General features: G+C 39.8%; 1 protein-coding gene across 1 annotated transcript; it reads right to left on the reverse strand.

Annotated features, from left to right (window-relative positions):
* Positions 1–237: 237 nt before the first annotated feature.
* On the reverse strand, positions 238–11,213 carry MTG2 (mitochondrial ribosome associated GTPase 2). Its single transcript, XM_063296970.1, has 6 exons — positions 11,004–11,213; positions 8,457–8,604; positions 2,927–3,042; positions 2,529–2,747; positions 1,875–2,013; positions 238–933 (listed from the first exon to the last, which is right to left on the reverse strand). Exons 1-6 carry the CDS (start codon positions 11,184–11,186, stop codon positions 539–541), a joined length of 1,200 nt encoding a protein of 399 aa, XP_063153040.1. The 5' UTR covers positions 11,187–11,213; the 3' UTR covers positions 238–538.
* Positions 11,214–12,698: the final 1,485 nt, after the last annotated feature.

Raw genomic sequence — 12,698 nt, forward strand, 5'->3', positions numbered from 1 at the left:
AAATTTCCTCTCTATCCTTAAGGAATAGTCTTCTCTTGAAGACCCAGACAGCACCTTCCTTGATGGCAGATAAAACACGACTTTTTTGAAGAGTCCGTGACCTACAATGTTCCTTGGGAATGATCACTATGAGTTTTGGGTACAGTTCTAGTGGAACCCTGGCTGTGCTATATTTGAGTTTTAAGAATTTGGAAACTGCCTGGGGTCCATGTGGAATTGGTGCTACAGAAATGCCATAATAAATAAACTTACCTTTATTAAATTATTGAATGTACCTTTGATTACATTATGCCCTTTAGATCTCTATAGGCTTAAGAACATTTCACTCTCTGTTGCATGGTGGACTCATGTTTTGCTTAATTTATTATCTGTACAGATTGATCATTCTTTCTCACCTGCTACTAGCACACTCTGCTGGTAGGGCTCTGTCTCTCAAAGCAATCTTCTGCTTTTAGAGACTGTATCTGCTGTCCGCCCCCAAATTCCAACTATACTTTTCCTTCCTATCTCAACATGACAAAGGAAGAGCTGTTACTGACTACCATTTCATTGGCTTGCGAGCCTGTTCGTTTTCTGCTTTTAGGTAATCATCATAGAGTTCTCTCAGATGCAGCAACAACGCCTCCAGATTTTCTCCTGTCAGAGCAGATAGCGGGATGACTCTCTGCTTCACTTGCTCCTTGAGGAGAGATAAATTGTTCTTTGACTCTGGAAGATCAAGCTTGTTTGCAACAATGGCCTGAGGAATCTGTGACAGGCCAACTTTATACTGCTCCAGTTCGTATTTCAAGGCTTCCAGCTGAGCCCAGGGCTCAGCCACAGAGAGGTCCAACACGAACAGAAGGAAGCAGCAGCGTTCTATATGTCTCAGGAAGGCTAAGCCAAGCCCTCGGTCTTCATGGGCTCCTTTTATTATTCCAGGGATATCTACAACTGCAAAGTAAGACAAAACAGAATAACATGATTAATAAAATTCTGGTGGTGAAAGAATGATAAAGAGGGAAACTGCCTGGAAAAAAAACCCAGCATGTGGATGGCTAGAGCAGGAGTTTTCCAAGTTTTTCAGGCCGTGGAATCTGTCAAAAAAAAAAAAAAAACTTTCCCGAATCCCTGATTGAGGGGCAAGGCTCTAATGATAGAAAATTGGCTGTGTTGGCATGATTTTCTCCCTTAGTCTCCTAGAGAAGCCCATCAAGGTTTTCCAGAACTCTACAGGGACGCGGTGGCGCTGCGGGTTAAACCGCTGTCGATTGGAAGGTTGGCGGTTCGAAACCGTGCGGCGGGGTGAGCTCCCGTTGCTCGTCCCAGCTCCTGAACACCAAGCAGTTCGAAAACATGCCAATGTGAGTAGATCAATAGGTACCGCTTTGGCGGGAAGGTAACGGCGTTCCGTGTCGTCATGCTGGCCACATGACCCGGAAGTGTCTATGACAACGCCGGCTCCAAGGCTTAGAAACGGAGATGAGCACCGCCCCCTAGAGTCGGACACGACTGGACTTTACGTCAAGGGAAACCTTTACCTTTACCTTACAGCTCCACGGAACACTGTCTGAAAACTCTGGGCTAGAGGACTGTGGGGCAGCTGAATACCCCCCATGTTCTGGACCCCTTGATTTGTTTGCAGTTCACATACACACAATGAGAGACAACCAAAAAGGTTTCAATTTTATTTTCAGCTGCTTCATGCTTCTCCAGCCTTGGGTCATGGAAAAGGGTGTCCTGCAGCAAAGCTTTCTTTCCCCCCTGCTTAGCACAAACTTCAGCTCTTCCAAGTGGTATCAGTGTCACCAAGCGTTTTATTTTTTCCAGAAGGAAGTAACACCATGAATGTCATTTAAAAAAAAAAATCAGTAGAAGGAAATATAAAACCGTACCTGCAATCTGCTCGTAGTCTTCATAGTGAACAATGCCTACGTGAGGATTCAAGGTTGTGAATGGGTATGGAGCCACAGCGGGTCTTGCTCTGGAGATAGCTCGCAAGAGTGAAGATTTCCCAGCATTAGGGAACCCTATCTGGAATAAAGAGCCCAATTTGAAAGGGAGGCAGCTTTTGCCTTCAACCTTACATTTAATTCTACTGGAACAAATATTTAGCAGTTTTTTGTTTTTTCTAGTTTTGTCCACTGGAGTTGGGCAGCCAATACAAACAAACAAACAAACAGGCTAAACTTGGCTAAACAAGGCAAGGCCACCCACCTTCTCACTCCCAAGTTTTCAGGTTCTTGTTAGCCCAATCATCAACAATCTGTAAGCCAAGAATTTCAAGCAACACTCAAGCAGATGTCATTGATTACGTGCCATCAAGTCGCTGTCGACTCTTAGGGACCACACAGATAAATTTTCTCCACGATGACCTGTCCTTACCCTGGTCTTTCAGGTCTTCCAATTTGGGGGAGGGGGCACCTAAGTATTCCAAGTAGTGTATTTTTTAACATGCATACATCTCCCATGGTCCAACTTTCCTGACTTAACATGAAGGTTTGTTTCTTCGGAGTGAAATATACTGAAAAACAAGCAAACATACTCACCATCCCTGCATGGGCCACAGTCTTGAGCTCCAAGTGAAGAAACCTTTCTTGACCCGGTTCTCCTGAAGTAGCAGTTGTTGGTGCTCGGTTGTCATTAGCCAGAAAGAAACGGTTGCCTTTCCCCCCAGCTCCACCATACGCTGCAACGTATTCTTCACCGTGATGGTTGAGATCAGCTACAAGGTTGCTGCCTTCCTTAACTATGGTACCAATGGGAACCTACAAAATAAAGATAAATTTAAGTAAAATACAGCTAAGGGTTTACAACCGTTGGCTGTTTGCTCCATCTGTGGGCAAAGAGGTGCTCAGCAGATCTTCCAAATGCGGGACATTAGCCATTCAGCTAAGACTCAACATTTTGACAAAAGGATGTAAGCTAACAAGGATCAACAACTTACCTTAATGTAAAGGCATCTGCCAGCTGATCCATAACAGTTTTTGCTTCCCCCCCTTTCCCCACTGAAACCTTTATAAAATGGATGGAGGTAGGCCAAGGATTTGACTTGCTGATCCACTGTAAAAATAAAATATATTACAATTCAAGATGCTAAAGATGAATTTTTTAAAAAAAAAAACTGTGCTAATTATGAATTGACAAACTGTTTTCTGGATGAGAGCACACCACAAATGCCAAACCTTGTGTTTTTATTTGGTACCAGATGCTGATATATTGGGAGCAATCTGCAGCTGTTCCTTTGCCTAAATGACAAAAGCGCTAATAATATACGTATGTATGTATGTATGTATGTATGTGTGTGTGTATATATATATATATATATATATATATATATATATATATATATATATATTAAAAAAAAACTTTGCAAAGATAACTTTACGACACCAACTTTGAAATATTTAAATTTTAGGCAAATTGCAATTAATATTTTATTGTATTTGCTAGCAATTCTCATTATTTTCAACAATAATATAATTACAGTTCTTCATTGTCCCATTGTTTCAGTAGTTAAATTCTCAACATTCATTCTTTTTTGTGTGGGAATTAAACCAAAGTACGTGCTTTACTACATACGTTGATTCGTTCTTTTATTTTACCTTACTTACCTATTTATATATTTATAAATATATAGAGGGCTTATAGGCCACTCTAATCAGAACTGACTCTGAGCAGTTTTATTATTTGGATTAATGGATTTTTAAAATCAGGCCTCCTTTTTCTCATCCTGTTTTATCTTGCCTTTTTGTAATTCATCATGTTTATTGTGGGGGTGCAAATATGATCATGCTATTTTCGTTTGAATTATTTGCTTTTATAATTTTTTAAAAATTTCACATTCCCTTTCACTGATTTGGATCCCAAGAACTTTGTCAGCAGAAGGCACTTCTATTCCCATTATTGATATGTGTTTCTGTGTATGGTCCACCTCCACACTCAGAATGGCAAACTTAAAACTGGCTCCAGAGGATTGAGGGAAGCTTGAAGGAGATGCTAGTATATGGACAACAGATAACTTCAAATGATTTTGCTTGATCTGCCTATGTTAAGAATCCACAAATCAAGCTCACAACAACAGGAATGGTTGCCACTGCCTTCTTCCAGGATAACTTTTGACTTCCCTATCTAACTAGAGTCCAGGGATTCCTTGGTGGTCTCCCATCCAAACCCAGAAAGGCCTGTACTCTGATTTCTGAAAAATATTCTACAAAGTCTCCCCATGAGATTTTAGTAGAGAATAGATGGCAAGAAACAGGCTGGAACTATGCTACTATTAAATAGATGCAGAGCTGCTTATATGATCACACTCAACAGATACATGCTAATGGATTCACACCAGGTTGGGAGTTTCAAAGTGGTGTACCACACAGGGCTCCACTGTAGGCCTTGTGCTATTCAATGTATTAATAAATGGCTTGGACAAAGGAATAGAAAATAGGATTATCAAATCCGCAGATGACACCAAGATAGGGGTTAGGGATAGCTTCGAGAACAGGATCAAGATTCAGGACAGAAACCAGCAACCTGATTTTCAACAAGGACAAAGTGCTACATTTGGGCAGGAAAAGTTAAAGGCACGAAATAGAGGAGGGGAAGAGGGAGCTTACTGTTCAGCAGAACATGCAAAAAGAATGTATTAGCATGCAGTTTTGATCCTTGAATGTTGGTATTGAACAGAATCTTCAAAAGGGAGAACTTTTGGAGGGGAATGAAGAGAGGAGATCCCTACTAATAGCTGACTGCCAGTGCTCAGTGTTCTCCTTGGCTTCCTAAGAGCTATCACAGAGCTGATAATTCAGAACAGTTCAAAGGATGGGCATCGATATTCCATTCCTTTGTCTGTTCTGGTCCCAGCTAATCAGGGGAAACTGGATCACTCTTCCAAGCTGTGAAATCCATTTCAGTAGGTTTGCTTCAAAACCCAGGATGACTGTGCTACCAAAAGCCTTGGAGTGCAATGTACTTGAAGAGTTGGGTTCAGCTCCTATAAGATCCAGCAATGTCACTGGAGCTGTAACTTTAAGTTCAATTCAGTGGAGGACTCTAACAGGCCTCTGTCCACTAGCACTCAGACCAGCTGAGCTCAAGTCCAGCCCATGAGCAGATCTGGCCTTAAAGGGTCAAAGGATTTTCTCTCTGTAATAAGAAAAAGACTGACTAGTGGTGGCAGGAAGACCTCCGGGTTGGCTGACTCACTCTGTTCTTCTGTGTGACTTCGGCTCTTGATGGAGAGGAAAGACTTCAAGTGAGGCTTGCCAAAGGTTTCTAACCTGAGCCGAAAGTATTGCTAGTCTAGATAGGTCTGAGAAAAATGGGAGCCAAAATAGGTAGACTATTTTAACAAAAGAAAGCCAGGAAGAGACAAAAAGGAGAAAAGATTAGAACACATAACTAGGTTGGGTAAATAGCTCTCCTCCTGGCCTGAACAAATTAAGTTATCAAAAGATTGATGACCCCGAAAAGGCTTCCCATACTCCTTTTGATTATCAAAATAATTTTGGAGGCAGAGCTGATGAGGCATTAAAAAGTATATGCTTATTGCTCTGAGTAACCAAAGGGAAGAGTTCATTATTCTGGCAACATTACTTTATGCAGATATGCTTTTGCTACCTCCACCACTGTTTTACTAAGACTCAGAAAATAAGCAATAAAAATAGCAACAACTGAGTGGGTCGCTTCCGAAATCTTAGTTTAGAAAGGACATCCTGTGGTGGCCTTATCAGTTTACTACAAAAGGGAAATATTTCTTGCAATCAGTGTTTGTGAACTGTTAGTTTAACCACACTGAAGTTAGCTTTAGGGTAAAATTTAACAAGAGGAGCAAATCCGGGAACACTAAGCACCAAACAAGTAAATGAAACTTAACATGCTTTTTTTTTTTTTTTTTGCATATAGAACTTTATTATTTTTTCAAAATATAGTTAAGATACAAACCAAAGAGAATATAGAACAGATAGAAAACAGAACTAAAGAAAAAAGAACAAACCATAAAAGTGTCAGTAGAAAGAAAAAAGAAAAGGAAAGCGACTTCCGACTTTCTCCGATACAGATACAGATGAGTTTACAAATCTAATCTCTTACAATTAATTAACCTATCTTAACATTATTTCTATTAGAGCAAACCATTTAATCTCTGAAATTTAACATGCAATCTCAAGTGCAGGCAGGCATCAACTGTACGGTATTTCAAGATTATTGAGTCAAAGATACTTCACTGAGTCAAAGTTACTTCCTTATAGGAATAAAACACCGAACGGTCCAAAAGCACTATAATATACAAAACAAATGCTTTAACAGATGGAACGTAACTGTTTTGATCTATTCTGTTCCCATTTTTTAAGAACACATATTTTAAGAGCTTCTTTCAGAAGACTTGCCTTGCTAAATTCAGCTAGTAAAACCAACATGCAGCTACCAGACTCTTTTTAAGTGTGTTCAGAATGGAATCTTATGAAGATTTGTTAAATTTAGGTACTTATGCCATTCTGAACTCCAAAGTGTACTCTCAAGGTAAAATGAAAGATGGAGGAATGTTATTGACTTCCATGCAAAACAAAGTTAGAGACAAGATATTTTTCTTGTAACCATTTTCTAGCGTTTCTACAACTACAGCAAATATAACCAATTCAATATTATTCTCACTGTTATTAATTTGGATCAGGGTTTCTCAACCAGGGTTCCATGGCACCCTAGGGTTCCATGAGAGGTCACCAGGGGTTCCCTGGGAGATCGTGATTTATTTAAAAAAATATTTCAAATTTGGGCAACTTCACATGAAAGAGGTAAGCTTCATTGTTTATTTTTAGCTTAAGAACACTGTTAGTGCATATATACAGGCCTACTCGTGAAACAAATATAATAATTTTGTAACTTCTGGTCTATATTTGAGCCTGAATGTGCAGGGGTTCCCTGAGGCCTGGAAAATATTTCAAGGGTTCCTCCAGGGTCAAAAGGCTGAGAAAGGCTGATTCAGGTACTATCTTCTTTCTTATAGTGATATACCCCAAATAATACATACTAACTTGCACCTTGCCTACAATTCTGATATTTTGCTTCAAGTGTTAACAGCTGCTCAGAGATAATTACTATTTCATAAGACTACGATCACTATATAATACAATTACAGAATTATAGAAACATAGGAGGATGATGGGACTGATGGGCTGCTTGTCAAATTTGCTCATGACAAAAATGGTGTGGCAAACATCCAGGATGATAGAATGAGATTGTAGTCTAATGTGGACAGGTTAAAAGACTGGGCTTAGGGGAACAAGATGTCCTTCAACAGGAAGAAATGCAAAGTATTATTATTATTAATTTTATTTTATTAAATTTATGTAAATTTAAATTAAATTATTTAATACATTTATTTAAATTAGTTACATTTAAAAAAGAAAAACGTCAGGGATTCATGACTTGAAAGGACTGAAAATTCACTTGGCGTGGTCACTGACAACAAGCTGAATATGAGCCAGCAGTTAAGACAGCTGCTTGATGGGCTATTGCAGTTCTGTGACGTGTTAGAAGTGGCACTGTATCAAAGGCATGGGAGGTTCTTATTCCCCTCCAGGAGTCTCTCTTGGCACAAAGATATTTATCTTTTTTTACATATAAACTTTATTAAAAGTTTTAAAGAGAACATAAAAACTAACACAAATTAATACAAAAGAGAAAGAGAAAGGAAAGAGAAAAGAAAAAACAAAAGTGCAATGAAAAATAAAAAGAAATAAAGAAGCTTCCAATTTCCTCTGCAGCAAATATATTTACAAAGTTATCTCTTACTCTACAACTAAAAAAAAACTGTTTTCTATTATCCACTTTTTTTCCTAATCATCAAAAGTACAAACCTAAATGCATTTTTTCCCGTTTCATGAAAAAAGTCTACAAGGGGTTTCCAGTCAACCATAAATGTAGTTATTTTTTCTCTGATCCAGGAAGTTAATTTAGCCATCTCTGCAAGCTCCATCATCTTCACCAACCATTCCTCCAATGTAAGGTAAAGGTAAAGGTTTCCCTTGACATTAAGTCCGGTCATGTCCGACTCTAGGGGGCGGTGCTCACCTCCGTTTCAAAGCCGAAGAGCCGGCGTTTGTCCGTAGACACTTCCATGGTCATGTGGCCGGCATGACTACACGGAACGCCGTTACCTGCCTGCCGAAGCGGTGCCTATTAATCTACTCACATTGGCATGTTTTTGAACTGCTAGGTTGGCAGGAGCTGGGACTAGCAACGGGAGCTCACCCCGTCACGCGGATTCAAACCGACGACCTTCCGATCGGCAAGCTCAGCTCAGCGGTTTAACCCGCAGCGCCACAGCATCCTCCATTGTGGGTAGGCACAAACACATTTATCAATTCCATTACCCAAACTCAACTTGCTGCAGGAGAGGTTAGCAAAGAATTTAGACAACTCTCCATCTCATAAAATTGTCTTAAAACTGAAAAGGTGTGTACGAGATATAATAATCTTACCTTTAAATATAATATGTCCCCCATCTCCTCCATCTCCTCCATCGGGACCTCCAAATTCTTTTCTAGGTTCACTGAGAAAACAAGCAATTCCATCCCCTCCTTTCCCTCCTACCACATGTACCTTTCGATGATCGACAAAATATCGACTCTGAAATGGGGAGAAGCATTATTCAGAGAAGCTAATTATTTGTGAAATCCGAAGTTTCAAAGGCTTTCAGTTCTAAACATACTAATTTCTGTTCAATTCTAGGAGAAACATGTAGGGTTCATTCTGGGGATTGATCTGATGAATACTGTGATCCAGCTTTTTTATTCAGGAAAAATACTTAAAGTTGAGAGAAACATACTGTGGTGGCCTGCAATCCAGAGGTAGTTTTGTCTTTCTCCTGAATTCTACCAATTATTCAGTAAGAATAAAAGCTGCTATCACTTTCCATTTTTCTGAATTCATGAGTACAGCTTGCTTTTTTCCCCATACAGTACCCCTGGGAACAAGCCTCATATTCCTCACAAAGGATGTGCACAGCCTTATTTTTAAGGCATAGTAATTGGGCTGTGTACAAACCCAAGCCCTGACTTGTCTTTTAAAGGAACACAAAATCATTTAAAAGAGGACACAGTGATCCCAAATAAGGATGACAATTTTTTTTTTTCATACAATCTTGCATATTACTTATTCAATACTAAACATTCCTCAAAAACCCATCCCTACCTTTAGGTTCATTCTCCACCCAATGTTGAGAAATCTAGTGAAGTTGAAATTTCAATATTAATCTCAGGTTCAATACCTGACATCTCCAGATAAGAACTCCCTAAAACTAACCCTGACCATTTAAAAAACAGTAAAAAAAGCCCCAATATATTCTCTCCTAGAAGTAACAAACACTAGCAATCCCCAAAACACTGAAAAAATGGTTATGATAAAGACACCCAGTTTGTTCCTGCTTTCATTTTCAGCCCTTCTACCTTGCTACAATATAAGAAAAAAGTCACTTCTGAGGTGTTTTGTTCCTTCTTTAAAAAAAAAAAAAGCTGAACCAGCTCAGTGTTTGTTAACATGACAATTAGACAAAAAAGCTGCTGAAAAATTCTTCTGGATTTTTAAAAGAATGCTGGCTTGTCACATGAACAAAATACAGATGGCCAGCTATATGCTTCTGTGATACTTTCTAAGAAATATCTTAAACATAACCTTGAGAAAGTTTGCATAGCATCACCACGTGGTTACACTGAAAATTGCTACAGCATACAGTATTACCTAGAGCAGCGTTTCTCTACCATGGTTCCGTGAGAGGTCACTAGGGGTCCCTAGGAGACCACGATTTATTTTAAAAATTATTGCAAATTTGAGCAACTTCACATTAAAGAGGTAAGTTTCATTCTTTATTTTTAGTTTAAGAACACCGTTAATGTATGTATACAGGCCTACACAGGAAACGGATATAATTGTTTTGTAACTTCTGGCCTATATTTGAGCCTGTGAAGGGGTTCCCCAAAAATATTTCAAGGGTTCCTCCAGGGTCAAAAGGTTGAGAAAGGCTGAAGAGAGGATGCAAGAAATACCTCTTTGGTGTGCTTGCTGTTGCCAAAAGGATTTATAAAATAACGATCTGAAACCTCTCATATAAACAGAAATTCACTAAGAGACCTCTCTCCTGAGAAAGAGGGGATTTATTTAGTAATAATTTCCATTACCTCAGGACTCAGAAGAGATGTTTACATGTACTATCAGAAGGAACTAGTACTTCTTCTGACTAACAAATTTTATTAAAAGGCATAAGCTCTGAGACTGAATTGCAGCTCACAAAAGCATGCTTTTTAATAAAATGTGTTAGTTGGAAAAGGTGCTACTGTACTTCTGATTTTTGGCTACCACAGACTAACAGCTCTCCTGTGATATTCCGAAAGAAACAAACTTAGATTGTGAGCCAGCTACTTATTAGTGGATCTTATAAACCAATCACACATTCCAGCAACTAGAAGGAAAAAGTCTGACACTGATTTTTTACATTTCTTTTTTTTATATTTGAATACAAAAGCCAGGATATTATAGAACACTGTCAAGAAATGTTAACTGAATGCCAGATGGATAAATTTAGGCCATTCACCGTTACCCTATCTATTCTTTCATAATACTGCTGCAAGATTACAAGGAAGAAGAGAATATTGCATGTTACTCTGAGTTCCAAAGAAAAAGTATAGGATGCAAATTCAACAAATAATATTTAACACTAACCATTTTTATTCAAAGAAAAATCCCAAATTCAGTAAAATGTATTTATGTATGTGTAGAATTGAAGCCTTAAGTCTATCTACACAGTTCTACCATTTAAACACAGAACATTTGCATGCAACAGAGATATTGAAAAAACATGTCAGAATTCTCACCTAAATTCTTAAATCTTAATTCAATTATTTTTGTATTTTTTCTTAAATTTGTGCTTTCAGGAAGAGGAACAAGAGATTTTAAAGTAATTAAGAAAAGTCTTGCAAAGACATACAGTTCACATATTATTTGCAATTAATCTGAACATTTGTTTACTTTACCAGCTTCTTCTCAGATATATTTGCTTTACAGCTTCTCCGCTGAGATTTTGAACATTTTGTGCTGGTTATGCTAAGGCTCCTGTGCCAGTTTTTAACCTGCTTTTGTAATAAGCAGTTATGTATTTGGGAATACGCTGGCCTCCAGTGAATTTCCAACCAAGCTCTGACCATTATTTGTAACATATTTGCCTAGAAGAAAAAAGAAGATGGAGCAGACAGTGAGATGACTAAGATATGCCAAAGAGCATACATATTCAGTGCATAAGTAGCATGCCTGGAACAAAAAAAGAGCAGAGTTACTTCTTAGAAAGATCAGCTGCTCCCATTTTTGACCTTCAGTGGTTGTAAAAGGATTAGAAAACTTTTCAGAATGCATTCTCAACACTATTAATGTTATTGTTGTGGAAGTTCACATAGAAAAAAAACCCAGGCCTGCCATTCTGTGTGTAAAATACATTTTTTAAAAAATCCTTTTCATACAGCTCAAGAAGTGCATAGGATCAAATTTATGCTGGACATAATAAAGTCTTATGGAAGTGGCAAAAGAGCTGCTCCAATATTGTCACTTCTGCATGGGACCAAGCAGCAGAAGCTGTAACAGAGAAATGAAGATAAATGGACAGATTTGACTTGAAGTTCGTTGGTTCGAAAGGAGAAAAGCAGGTTTATTTCTCACTTTGTGGTGTGGGTCAAGCGAATCCCTTTTTTCCCCTCTCATTCACATGTATACTATTACTAGGTGACAGGGCTCTAGGTTCCTCAGACAGATTATTTCAGCTATGTTTACAGCCCTACAAGGTAGACCAGTGTTTCTCAACCTCAGCAACTTTAAAATGTGTGGGCTTGAAGTCCATCCATCTTAAAGCTGCTGAGGTTGGGAAACTCTGATAGGCCAATGTTACTATGGTCAACCCAGGGAGCCTCAAATTACAGAAGAGGCTGCCTCTAAATTAAAACATGGGGGATTAAGCGAGGCCGAGGGGGAAGCACGCGTCTGACAGCTTCTCACCTCCACACGCGCTGCCTCGTCCCTGGGACCCCTGGACACCCGAAACGAAGATTCAGATCCTGCCCCCGCACCCTTCCCTTGGCTTACTAGAGCTACTCTGCCTTCAGGGCCTCAATTTCTTTCCCGCTCCCCCCTCCATAGGACGTAGGGGGGGGACACGAGACTGCCAACGTAAGAAGCCTCATTCACAGGCAGCGCCTTCTTGCCCGCTGCAGGGTTCGGCGTCGCGCGCCCTGACGTCACAGTAGGGCGCCGAGGAGGAGGCAGCGGCGGCCCAGAAAGAGAGAGTCCGAGCGGCGACCTTAGCGGCGCGGATGTTTCTGCGCAGGCGCAACCCCAAAGCACTCGAGGAAGCGCGGCCCTGGAGTCGGTATAACGCGTGCGCAGGCGCGGCTCTCGGCCAAACGTTTCAAACGTCGCGCGAGGCTGCCTTTCCTCCTTCTCTTCCCCCGCCTCTCTGGGGGAACGGGATTGGAGGGCAAGAAGCAGGCGCGGCGTTGTGAGTGGCTGAGAACGCATCGGGGGTGGGACTAGCAGAAGTGAGGAGGAGCTTTTTCAAGGTGGAGGCTGGTTATTTTGCTTCAGGAGGGGAATCTTCGCGGAAGTAGGGGGATTTTAGTAGCAAAGCAAACACTAAGCCTTTCCCATTGATTACGTACATTTGCCTATTTAATTTTTTTGTGTAT

Source organism: Candoia aspera, chromosome 3, assembly GCF_035149785.1.
Source record: "Candoia aspera isolate rCanAsp1 chromosome 3, rCanAsp1.hap2, whole genome shotgun sequence".
In the NCBI taxonomy this organism is placed as follows: Eukaryota; Metazoa; Chordata; class Lepidosauria; order Squamata; family Boidae; genus Candoia; species Candoia aspera.

What these genes read in the sequence shown, in the direction of transcription:
- MTG2 (XM_063296970.1), bottom strand. Translation starts at nt 11,186, where the DNA reads ATGTTACAAATAATGGTCAGAGCTTGGTTGGAAATTCACTGGAGGCCA. An exon ending in ATATATCTGAGAAGAAGCTG is followed by an intron (nt 8,605 to 11,003) that starts GTAAAGTAAACA and finishes TCCCCATTTCAG; the next exon opens with AGTCGATATTTTGTCGATCA. An exon ending in GGGACATATTATATTTAAAG is followed by an intron (nt 3,043 to 8,456) that starts GTAAGATTATTA and finishes TTATTTTTACAG; the next exon opens with TGGATCAGCAAGTCAAATCC.